Consider the following 13461-nt stretch of genomic DNA (forward strand, 5'->3'; position numbering starts at 1 on the left):
GGAGTCAACTGAGGGGAAATGGAAACACCACAGTCCTCTCCCATTGGTTAATTCTTGGGGGGGGTATGGAAGAAATGAGGAAGGAAGAAAAGGCAGGAAGGAGGAATAAAGGGAGGGAGGGGGAAAGCAAAGAAAAAGACCCTGGATAGGGAATACCTTGGTTCTGCCCAACCTCAGCATAGCGCTCAGTAAGAAAAAGGACTCAAGGTCTTTCATGCCGTAAATCCCAGGAACGAACGTGCTGCTACCAGCCTCAGACTGCACATTAAATCTTTAACAGCTCGTGCAACAATAGTCAATGAACACAGCATAGTCAGGAATACAAACATACCTTAAAAATAAGCTCTGGATTTGAAGCGGCCACCTCTTCGATGTCAACGCCCCCCTGAGGGCTGCCCACCAGCACAGGGCCATTGCAGGACCGGTCCATCAGAATGGCCAAGTAGGTTTCTCTGGAAATGTCCAAGGCTTCAGCAACCATCACCTACCACATTAGTGGGAAAGTCAAATTAATTCAGCATCAAGCTCATTCCCACTTGGAAATCTATATAAACTTGCTACACAAATCAAACAGCTTCATTTTAGGCTCTTCAAACCCACTGAGTTACCTCCCAGAGATTTGAGAGTTCTGCTTTCATGGTACAGAATGCCCATTTTCACCTCCTTAATTGATCCTGCTAACTTGCTAAAGTGACAGGTATTTGGTTTGCCTCAAGGAACTTTCCCACTTTAATCTTTTTTTTTCTTTTCTTCTTCTTCCTTGAGAAACCCTGACACTTAAGAAAAACTCCAGGGAAGCAGTTGTTATTTTAATTTGAGACATTAACAGTACATACATATTACCACATTGATTTTTCTCAGATTACACTAGTGGAAAACCAAGTTTGCTGCCCAAGAAAGGATTCTTTTACAGTACATCTGATGCTTTATATGTATATATGCCTCTATCTCATTGATCAAGTGTATTGCTAATTCAATTTATGCTTCCTTTTAAATTACAAATATACTATTTGCGTGTTCAAAAATAACGCAAAAGGTACTAGACGTATATAAATGACACAGTGAAAGCAGCCCCCAGCTGCACATATACAGCACTCGGGCCTCAGCAGTTAGGGTGATCAGGAGCCCATATGAAACGTTTGTGATCATCAGATAAAGTAGCACCTTTGGGAGGATATGGTCCAGTGTATGCAAGGACTGTGCTTGGGCAAGAGACAAGTGGGATGGAAGGGTTTCATTCTGTTCTCACTGTTTCGGCTGGCTGTCTTGCTCAGTACACAACCACAACAGCTGTGTGCAGCAGGCCTACCAGGAAAAATCACTGCTGACTTCTCTCTTTCCTATACATCTACAAGCATTACCGTAGTGCGCATGGAAGCATATTATACGTGCTTGAATGCTTTTCTTTCTTCTTGTTTTTAATATTAATATTACAGCTTGGAAATCTTTCCAACATTCTCTCTCTTCATTGTGACTAGATGGTACTTATATGTCAGTATTTATTTGACCATATCCCTACTGACAGACATTTACGTGGACTTCAATTTTTCTCAAATGCCACTTGAGTGCTTATTTTTGTGTGTATATCTTCACTCATTTGTTTTCATATCCCTATAATAAGGTACCTAGAAAAAAGATGGCTAGGTTTTAGACTCTTCATATTTAAGATGTTAAGTACTATCAAATTGCCTTAGAGAGAGAAACTGTACCAAATGACACTCCAAATAAAAATGGTAAAAGATGCCTTGGATGGTTAAAAAAGAAAGAAAGAAAGAAAGAAAGAAAGAAAGAAAGAAAGAAAGAACAAAAGAAGGAAAGAAAAGAATATTCATCATTAGTACTAGAAGTGAAAATAATGAAAGCATTTACATTGCTTTTCCTAAAAGTAGTCCACTAATAGGTTTCACAAAAGAAAGTCACAGATAAAACATCATTTCTTGCTAATTACCCAGATGTCATAAAACCACAAATTTTTAAGTCACATGAAATGGGATAAACATGACGACCTAAAATGCTATAAAGAAATGAACTCAAAATTTCTTCTTTTCAAACACTTGTGGAATTTATCACTGGTTAAAAATAAAATGCCTGATAAGAGGCATCATACTGACTCTTTTATCATAAATGGTAACTCATGACTATGTAGGAAATACTTCTTGGCACGTGGTGTTAAGATTTTCATAGAAGCATTCTGTTTTCAAGTTCACTTTCTATCTAATAAGAGCTAGTCTAGAGAACAAGATTTAATGATTTTCAGTAGTTATTCTGAGAAGCAACACAATATTCTAACTTTTTAGGAGACGTGTCATTCAAGAGTCCTATTCTTAATCTTCTAAAATGTTGACAGATGTTCTGTACGTTCCATCAAATTTCTATTTGTGAGAGACCAGCTGCTGTCTGAACTGGCTCCTGCTTGGTGTAAATAAAGTATCACTCTTTAAGAAAACATTCCCAGTGAATTCCACAAACACTCTCATCCCACCAGGAACTCAGTTAGACACGTCTCAATAATGTGACTTCATCTGTGACTGACAAAAACAGTATCATCAGCACAGCCTTTTCGTGGAGTCCCCCAGGAAAGAAAGCTTTTTCACTTACTTTACCCTACTGGACCACTGAACCTGGCTGGTTGGTCTGTTTTTGTTTTTGTTTTTAATATGGTGCTGTTGAAACTGTGGATGAGTACCAGTGCACAAACTATTCGCAACAGGACCATGATTAGATAACATTAAAAATATATTCAGTTTCTGAACTTTGCTTGCTACACAGCAGTAAGCTTTGCTGGTACTGAATCGTGAAGAACATAATGAGGAGTGCAGTCTCACCTCCCCTATTATTATTCTAGGGAACACACCTAAAATGCATTGGCACAGACTTAGAAAAAAATATCCAATGTGTATAAATGTACGTATGTGTGTTTAAACAGCTTCTCAATTAAACTTAGAAATAAAAGTTTCTGGGGGACTTCTACTGATGTCCAAGATATTCATATGTAAAAAAAAATGCATGTTCCTTAAAACCACATATAATATTATTATAGAAATGGGGTAACATACATTTTATACAGAAAAAGGACAGAAATGATATTTCACTGTGGTGAGAATCCAAGAAACTTTTATTTTCTAATTTCTATATTTCTGTACTACTGGAAGTTTTTATGTGTGTGAATCACTTTTACAATCAGGGAAAAAAAAAACACTACTTAAAAGTAAATCATTCTAGATGTTTCCTAGCAATGACTCAATGTACAGGAATGCACTTATCTTCAGTCTTTCAAAACCTATCTACAAACTAATTTTATGCATTACCACACAGTGCAAATCTGCTTTAGGTATTTTTTACATGCTTTTAAAAAGTATCACAAACTATAATCTAAAAAGAAATATATTCATATAAAACAACGAATTCCTACAAACAAAAAAATACTTATCATGTCCTCTATGGACAAATTTTGAAGAAGTTAACAAAGGCACAGGCTCATAATCAGATTTAAAAGGCAAATACAAGTACTGTGTTGGGCCAAACAAAAATCAAAACAAAACACTTTTGAGTTTTAAATAGTTCTTAACTGTGAGAAGTGGGGGTAAAGGGAAAACAGCATAACCAGTTTCGTCAATACGCTTTCCTAACATTTATAAAAGCTTTATGTTCTCAGAGTGAAAGAGCTAAGGACCACCAGGATTTCCATCTCCCTCTTTGGGACCAAGATAGACCCTGTCATGGTACGCTAAGTAAACCACCCAGCGATTTTTTTTTTTTTTTTTTGGTCATGTTAACAACTTTCCACACAACTCACCCTGAAAAGTAAAAACAGAATGTACTACCTCAGGTTCTCTAGGCATAACACACTGGCAGAACCTGGATATATTTTTAACCTTATCTAATCTGCTCCCCAAAATGCTGGGCCCCCTTGCACCATCAGGGACTTTTAACGATCTATGCCTGCCAGGGCTGGGGTTTGTCCTTATAGTCAAACTTATAGGGGCCGAAACTCAGAAGGGTCCTCCTCTTGGTCTCTTGGTGTATTATTTGTTGTAAGTGACTTGAAATTTGAGCGAGGGTCCCCGCATTTGTTTTGGCACTGGGTCCTGCAAATCAGGTAGCGAGTTCTGGTGCTTCCATTGATGAGGAGCGTACAGCAAACAAAATGACAGGAGGAGACTTAGGTTCTGGCCTCGACTGCGCCACCCCAATTTTATGCCTGAGGCAGGCCACTTCACACAGAGCTCTAAGTTCTGCAGGTGTGTATGATGTGCAGCCTATATACACTTCAGAACCCCAAAGGACCACTAATACTCCATAATTCCAGGGATAACATGGCTTTAAACGCTACTAAACTCAAAGTAAGGTATAGCGACACTTAGAAAAACAACATTACAGGTAACTCTGATACATAATGAAATGGGGTTGTGGAGGAACAGAGAATGTCCTGCACTGAGCAGGAAGAGCTATCAGCAGGAAGAGCTGAGTACGAAGCCCTTTCCAGCTTTAAACAGAATGTTCTGAAAGGCAAAGCAGTTGTTTTGATCACTCACCCGCACCTACGTTTACTAAATGCTGATGATGATAAACACTCACACTATCACAGAACCCTTTTTATTTCTCCTCAAAGTCATACCACAACCTAAAGAGATTATAAGAAGTTTAAAAAACAAAATGGCACATGGCCAAAGTGCACTGCTTCATCAGACTGTCAAAAATGAAATGTGATTTTCTTTTCTTGTAACACAGACACAGAAAATGACCAAAAGCATTCATATTACCTTGTTAACTTTCACACCTTCTTTTGGAGTTTGTTTTGTTGCTAGATTATAGCCAATCATCTGTTTAGCCAGCTGGCCTACAACTTGAGGGCTAGGAGTGAAGGAAAAGGGAAAGAGAAAAAACAAAAACATTGTCTACGGTGAAAATTATTTTAAAGCAGAGTGCATGTTATGTCCTCATGTCCACACTGCACAGGGTCCAGCTCCACCCTCACAGAGTCCACAAGGCTTTCTGCTATGTACTAGGTACCTAGCAAGGTACCAGAGGCTCATTGAGAGCAATATATATGAGGGAGGGAGGGAAGGAAGGAAGGAAGGAAGATTGAAAAAAGGGAAGGAAGAAGGAAGGAAGAAAGGGAATGAGGAAGAGAGGAAGGGAAGGGAAGGGAAGGGAAGGGAAGGGAAGGGAAGGGAAGGGAAGGGAAGGGAAAGGGGAGATTCTTGCTTCCCTCTGCTATCCTCTCTCCCCAAAATAAGTTACAATCACAGTAGAAAGACAATACTGAAATGCACAACAGATTTAGATAAGAGCTGAATAACAAAAACTTGACTTGGGTAATGTGAGAAGTATTGGCCAATGAGGGCATAAGGGAGAGGGTATGATTCAAAGTAAATAATGAAAAGGTATGTGACGGAAGAGAGGCACAGGAGCAGTGCTGGCAGACACAAGAGACAGGCCATGATAAGGGAAGGTTCAGACTGTCAGACAGGAGGGACAAGTGAAGCCACTGGTAATGGGGAGCCACTTGCAGGCTCCAGAATAGGCAAGTGACAATATGGCGGCAGCATTTATTTTGTGTTATCATTTTCAACATTTATGATGGATCACTGACTGAGGGCAGACGGAGTGTCAGGTTTTTTACCAATTAGTGAGGAAAAAATCCTTTTATGGGAGAAAGAACACTGGAGCATTGCCAGAGCCCTCCTCTACCTATAATTCATTTCCTCTACTTGCTACCTTCTGCTCCCACCCCATTCCAACCATTTTTCTCAATGCTCCCTTCAATCATGAGTAAGATCTTCCATTAATACTTAGCCAAAAGACAGAGAAGTAACACCTCCAGACTTACTCTTTTGTTAAATGAACGCCTCCTTTCAAACCGCTACTGAAGACACCTTTTCCTCTTCCTCCAGCTAAGATCTGGGCTTTCAAAACAATTTCTTTTGCATCTGAAAAAGAAAACCCAGAGTCAGTAGTAGGTTTTTCTGTTGTTGTTGTTTTGTTTTTGAGCAACAAGGAACGTGGAAATGCACCTAATTTCCAAAAGTGTTTGTAAAAGCTCTATTAAACCAACTTTGAAAATAAAGGCATAAAAAACGTCCAGAAAAAAAACATCAATGCACCTAAATACAAAGTCTTTATCGAGGGCATTAAAATATTTCCTACCAGTTTAATCTAATACTCAACCATCCCAAGAGAAAGCAAGGCATGTGTTCCCCTGCTCTTTTGAGTGTCAGAAGATGCTAAATAAATCCAGGCTGGAGGTATTAATTTTACTGTGTAATGACACTCCCATGTGACTGAGGCACCAATCTGCCAGTCAGAAGAACTAACTACCTGTCAGCCGGCTGAGATGTCGAAGGGAAGACTGGATTACATAGGGGAGACGTTTAAGACAAGATGCAAAGAGAGCAGTTAATAACTGTATTCTTGGAAACCACCAGATTTCTGAGCAGTTGTTCTATATAGTGATGGGACTGGATAAGGGAGGAGGAAATGGATTGAACCTGAAAGCAAGCAATATTTCTGAAATGGTGGCAGGGTAACAAAACATCCTGGAGGAAGGTGGCTGTGGAATTTTTGTTTCTCGACATACTCAAGGAACAGGGGCGGGGGGGGGGGGGGGGCAGGTACTGCCTGTTGTTGACCTTTGAGACCTGAGTCATAAACTTCAAACATCTTCATGCGCCTGGCTTGAAAGCTGAATGCATGAAGCAGCCCAGTGACAGAAATAAGGTCTTGAGCAAAGAGGGACACTGCCCTCCCCAACCACAAAAGGAAAAAACAAACAGGCCTCAAATCAAACATGTTTCATAAACCAAATAGTACACATCTTCAACCACAGCTGGCACCCTCTGTTTGTCGTTCCTCTTTGTCTAACATCAGAAAACTAAGTCAATCTTCTATAAGGCTCTAATAGCCTTCTGGTTTAACACACCAGGTTTAGAATCTGCAGACTGGGTTTCCATCAGGACTCTGTCCCTCATCCAGGTGACGACACCTGGCAAGTTACTAAATGTCTCTGAGACTCCGTTTACCCAACTGTAAAAAATGATGAGGATTGGTTTAAGAATTAGACAATACATGTAAATACTTTATCCCAAAAGCCTGAAACTCATATGATTAATGAAAGGCTACTGCCATGACCATTTAGTTCATTTTAATACCTTTCTATCTTCTAAAGAATCAAAAGGATTATTTCCACTCGGGCAGATGTGGGCGAATAATAATAATAATAAGTTTGCTGGTGGCAGCCACCATTCATGGAAGGTGGAGGGCTCTGTAAGCGTTGGCTGTTTCAGTGATTTCTATTATTGTTCTTCTTACTCAAGACAAGCAGGCAAAGGTTCAAAGAGAAGGAGCCACAGAGGGTTTTGTCATGAACGCAACAAGGAGCTACAAGATTTGACATTATGACAGCACTGGGTAAGACAGCTACTCCAGCTGAGGTAGTCAGATTATGAAAGTTCTTGGTCTTTATTCGTTGGTCTTCCCTTCCCCTAAATTTTCTTAACACTCAGAAAACCAGGCTTCACCTTCTCCCAGAAGCAAGCATGGCTCCTTCTCTGCTGCCCTCGATGTCCTCCTACACCTGTTGCTGCCCTAGATATGAACCATCACAACATCAGTCAAACCCATGTCTTAGGATAAACTGGCTCACATCAACCTGAGTAAAGAGCAAGTTGGGATGACAACTCATTACCAGAAACTCACCAGGAAAGAAACCAAGTAAAACGAATGTATTTCGTATCTTGGCTATTGAGCCTAAGAACAGCAGTAAGAGCGCGGACTGTGGAGTTAAACAGACCTAAAATCTCTCACTCTGCCTATCACTTTCTTTGTAGACCGGAGGAGACTGAGGCTCAGAAAGGGAAAAGTGACATGCCTGTCAGTAAAATGGCTATAATAATCTATAGTGTTAGGATGATGTGAAGAGTAAGTGAAATATAGTAGGTAAAGTGCTTATCTCAATGCCTGGCACATTAAAAAGAAGTCAAAATATGGTAACTATCATCGCTAATTATTTTTAGCAATTAACCAAAAAAATAAAGGTATATAGGAAGACATTTCCTATTTCTCTTTTGGAGCCATCAAATAGAAAAAATACGGTCTACTCAAATTTTTAATTGTGATCCCTTCAAATTATTTAAAAAGGATAACCAGCATTCCATTGCCATTATCAATTTTCACATGCTTGTCATCCAGAAGAAAGAGATGCTTTTCTCTAGATCTCCAGCAGCAACACTTGAAAGCCAGACAGAATACCTAATTGGGCATCGTTAATTGGCACTAGATATGCTTAATTAAATCAGCCTTAGGCATGAACCATCAAGACAAAGAAACAGTTGTAGCCTCAATGAAGTGGTTGTCAATTACATGTGTCACCATTTGACCACGTGTCAAAGGATTCCATGCCACCAAGCTGGTAGACCAAACAACCATTTTGGGCACTGTGAAGCCATACTGGGACAAATGGCAAAAGACAAAGGAAAAAACTGTATCCCATCTAGGTATGTCTCCTGCAACTTACACCCCAGGCCAAAAATAAGCTCACTAAAATCATCTCTTCTTATTAGATCTCAGATGTTAAATAAGTTATAGGGCATCAATAGCCTAAAAGAAAGCAAGTTTGTCTCATCTTGACTGCAACTCACGTGAAGTAATTTAATTTAGTTATTTATTTGGAGGGGAGAAAATTAAGCAGCCAAATCCTACTGAACAGTAGCTATTCTTCTCATCCAGTATTAACCAAGCTGATTCACACAGTCACTGTTTCCATTCTATTTAAAATAAATCTGATTTCGCCAAATATACACATTTTTGGATTGCTTTTGGGTTTTCACATTACTCTCCTAATCCCAAGCAAAATTACAAAAGAATATCTCAGACATGAAATCCAATGTTTGTCTGCCATAAGATGATTTAACCATACTTTAGGGGTAACAAGCTAAAAAAAGAGATGGAGGGAGAAATAACATCTACTCTAATAGCTTTTGTATGGAAACAGATTACACTTCTGTACTGATAACCATAGTACTGGACTCCGAGGTGGAAAATTCCAGGTATGTATAACTCCAAACTCCTTGTCCTTAACTACTACTCTTATATGCAGCAGCGTAAATGTGCAATGCATTCACTTTATTTTGTTCCCTTTCTGGTTAGTTTCTGATAATGAACAGTGCTCATGACTAGGATTCCTCTTGGTTAGATGGAAACCAGTTTACTATGATTTATATATATTTTAGGAGAAAAAGCACTGTGACATATTTGACAAGCTTATAAATATGTAAGATTCTCAACTACCAAATCTCTTATGAGAACAATATTTATAGCCATTTAGAAAGCACCCCCCCTCAAAAAAACCCCACACCATGGTCTTGTTTGACTCTATTAGCCACATTAAAATAATACTTTTTCAAATATTTTCCTTTCATTTCTTATGACAAGTTTCATTCTAATTACAATAACAAAGTTTTATGCCAATTTTTATGGTCCTATGCTGGAAAACAAACATTCTTAGAAGCATTATTAAATATACAAAGAAAAAAATTAAATTAATTAAGAAAAGCATAACCTAAAGAGAATAAATAAGAAATGTTTTCAATTAGACAAGCTTTGTAAAACTGGTTCACTGTGCTTTTTAGAGGCAGCATTCTGAAAATACATTTATGCAAAAGAGTGCTTATAAGAAACAGTTCAGAACCATAATGCAAAAGGACCTAGTATATGTGTGAAAATGTTTATCAGGAATATCAGTAAGAATGTTATTTTCAGCTATCTATTTAAAATAGTTTAGTGAATTCAACCTTGCTCTCTTCAAAAATATAACAGCTTCCAGGGCATGTGGGTGGCTCAGTCAGTTGAGCGTCCACTCTTGATTTCGGCTCAGGTCATGATTTCATGGGGTTTGTCAGTGGCAGCTCGGAGCTCAGGCACGGGGCTCTGCCCTGACAGGGTGGAGTCTGCTTGGGATTCTCTGTCTCCTTCTCTGTGCCCTTCTTTCCCAAAAATACATAAACATTAACAAAATATATAATAGCTTCCTAAATGCAAATGCAGCAGTATATACCTGGAAACTACTAAGGTAACCATCTATTTCAAGTCAATAACATTGGCTTTCTTGGGGGAACTGTGATTTCCATGGTTCACTGACTGGAGCAAAATTGGAATATCCAGTTTTCAGCACAATTGCATGGCATAATTTCCAGCACGGTGATCACCTTTCATGAGGTTTGATAGGATTCTTAATTGAGAAAGTTACAATGTATTTCAAATTGACCTATTCTGGAAGGCAAGAAGAAGGAGGAAGGTGATGCATGAAAAGAGCTGAAAGATATTACAGAAAGAGGAACCTTTATAAAGGACATACAATTATAGGGTGATAAGTGCCTAAGTGCCAATTTCCCAAAGAAAATGAGTTAACTTCTGTGACTTCATTATGACCCCAGAACCCAAACCTAAAATTGGAGAATTACCTATCTTCGATTATTATAATAGCTGTTGTAGATGGAGTCCTATTTCATCAAGTTGTAATTAGGTCACTGGGAATGAGACAATATTGCAATGACTCTTTCCATATGCCCAATGTCATCTCTGAAACTAAAACAATTATTTCACCTTTCAACATGTCTGATGTGGGCTTGCCCAGTACTGGAACAGAAAATTTCAAACATGAAAGACGTCAGAATAAACTATTTCATCACTGGTCACATCCATTGATTGAATTAGGATTACAGATACTTGGCTCCCCACCAGACTGCTACCCAAGAAGATTCAAATTACACACACCTGAAATAGTCACTTTTTTTTTTTTTTTTTAATTTTTTTTTTTCAACGTTTTTAATTTATTTTTGGGACAGAGAGAGACAGAGCATGAACGGGGGAGGGGCAGAGAGAGAGGGAGACACAGAATCGGAAGCAGGCTCCAGGCTCCGAGCCATCAGCCCAGAGCCCGACGCGGGGCTCGAACTCACGGACCGCGAGATCGTGACCTGGCTGAAGTCGGACGCTTAACCGACTGCGCCACCCAGGCGCCCCAAATAGTCACTTTTAAAGTAAAAGATGGAACTAGAGCCATCTCTAGGACAAGGGTTTTGTGATACAAATTAGGAAGCTGTTTAGGGAGACATTATTTTACATTAAGAAATCCTTTACTGATAAAGCTTTTATGTAAGTTTTAAATCCTTAAGTTCCTATCAAACACAGTAGTCAATTAATTCCACTTTATCTAAAGTACTTCCTTCATCTGGATAGTGTAGGGGCATGATACTGCCATTTGGAACAGATTGTTGATTATAAAGGAGATAATTATATCATAACACACTTTTGCTTTCAAGTGAATAATTTTAATTTTAGTTCCTATACAAATTCTTAAAGTTTGACATTGTATTTTCAGATTGCCAAACTTAAAAAATATTGTATATTTATTACATTATAGTTTTCATTAAAATCTCTAATGATAAACTAGTCTACTCTTCTGATCTTGTCACTGATGTTATTAATTATTTTCATAACGATTGACACAGACTTTGTTGGTGATAAAATTTTTAAAGCTAGATAAAAATTACTTCAGAAAGGCTCAATTCAGTTGTGATATCTTACTATTTCTATAGCTTAAGACTACTAAAACAATCTTACATTTTGCCTATCAAATTAAAAGATATATATTTCTGTAAGAAACCTTTAGGGCAGAACCTCCTAACATTGATGACGAAAAGACCACATTTATTTAGACACCTGTGTTATCAAAGAATCTCGGGGCGCCTGGGTGGCGCAGTCGGTTAAGCGTCCGACTTCAGCCAGGTCACGATCTCGCGGTCCGTGAGTTCGAGCCCTGCGTCGGGCTCTGGGCTGATGGCTCGGAGCCTGGAGCCTGTTTCCGATTCTGTGTCTCCCTCTCTCTCTGCCCCTCCCCCGTTCATGCTCTGTCTCTCTCTGTCCCAAAAATAAATAAAAAACGTTGAAAAAAAAATTAAAAAAAAAAAAAAAAAAAAGAATCTCTAACATTATAAGATTGCAACCAGAGGACATGAAACAGATCTCCTGCAAATGAAGCTACCTGGAAAAAAAATGACAACTTTTTAGGAAAAAAACAGTTTCTTCAGAAGAGGAAATTTCCAGATAACATCTATACTGTGTTTTGTACAGATTACAGGACAAATTTATAATATACATTGATAATAAAGATTTGTGTATAACATCTGCAACTTCAACAGATCTTGAAAACAGCCACAGAAGATTAAAAGCATTTATGAGCCCCAATAGCATTTCTACAGTATTGTGTGATGGACTTGAAGGGAAAGAAGGATAAAGGAAAACTAGGTATCAGAAACCATTTTGGGGCAGCTGGCTGGCTCAGTCTGTGGAGCACACGACTCATGGAGTCATGAGTCTGAGCCCCAAGTTTGATGTAGAGATTACTTAAAATAAAATAAAATAAAATAAAATAAAATAAAATAAAATAAAATAAAATAAAATAAAGAAATCATCTTCTTTCTGATTTTCAAAGCAAAGATGTGTTCAGTCAGGGTTCAATTAGGGAAGCAGAACCACTATGAGTTATGAATAAGGGATTTATCACAGGAACAAAAAGCTGACAAAATTGGGGGAGATGCTGAGAAAGAAAAGGTCTGAAAGTGAGGGCTAGAGATCACAGGGGTCACCAGTGAAAGAAAGCACACCCAGGAGCTGTAGGGTAGATACAGGCCTCATGACAGGTCTGGGTCAATGTTCGTCAGCAGGGTCAGAGGATGGGTATGAACAGGTAAGAGCAAGGATGAGCGGGACCACCTTGCCAGCATTTCTACAGCTGTCCATCTGTCCATCACAGCGTAATGGTTGCATTCCAAATTCTGTGCAAACTTCTCATTTAGCCCACTCTAACCAGGAATTATACAGAAGGGGATTCTGGGAAATGTAGTTCTAGCTTAATCAGGCTTACACAGTAATAATTACCACAGATGGTAGTAACAAGAGGAAGAGACCCCAAGTGTTGCAAATACAGAATTAACACCTCTAAACTTCTTGGGGTGGCTTGAGAACCCCAGGGTTAGAGACCCCCTCTTGCAGCAGCACACACCTGGAAGCTACCTTTGAATACAGACAAAAAACAAACCTCTTGTGGATCTTTAACCAGTGATGAACAAGAGGAGGGGGAAAGATGGTAATACTGAGAAATGATATAAATATAAACTGATATAATAAAATGAAGGTTTTACTTTCAGAAGCAACAGGAAGGACTATGGAATTTAAAATGTACCATACACATTGCCCACCTACACCTGTATTTACAGAAATATTTCACAGAAATATAACTAGCATTCTGAGATCTCCAACTTTCTTGATTAGAAAGGCTGTCTTCTATTTTGTCTGGGTACATAGATTTCTCCGGGGAGCCTTCCATTTGGTGAGAGGTGCCATGTGCTGCTGTCTGGATTCTGCTCTGCTGTCTGCTGTCATTCTACACCCCGTGGTCAC

The 13461-nt window shown here is 38.8% G+C and overlaps 1 protein-coding gene across 2 annotated transcripts in view; it reads right to left on the bottom strand.

Moving 5' to 3' along the window:
• SUCLG2 (succinate-CoA ligase GDP-forming subunit beta) overlaps window positions 1–13461 on the bottom strand; it is a 273677-nt gene that overhangs the window by 136384 nt on the left and 123832 nt on the right. For both annotated transcript variants that reach the window (XM_060631535.3, XM_078442840.2), the window contains exons 3-5: window positions 5834–5933; window positions 4764–4854; window positions 332–484 (exon numbers count right to left, since the gene is read on the bottom strand). In XM_060631535.3, coding sequence (XP_060487518.2) covers window positions 332–484; window positions 4764–4854; window positions 5834–5933 — 344 coding nt within the window. The remainder of the gene's footprint in view (window positions 1–331; window positions 485–4763; window positions 4855–5833; window positions 5934–13461) is intronic.

The sequence above is a fragment of the Panthera onca genome, chromosome A2, assembly GCF_046562875.1.
Source record: "Panthera onca isolate mPanOnc1 chromosome A2, mPanOnc1 haplotype 2, whole genome shotgun sequence".
Lineage (NCBI taxonomy): Eukaryota > Metazoa > Chordata > Mammalia > Carnivora > Felidae > Panthera > Panthera onca.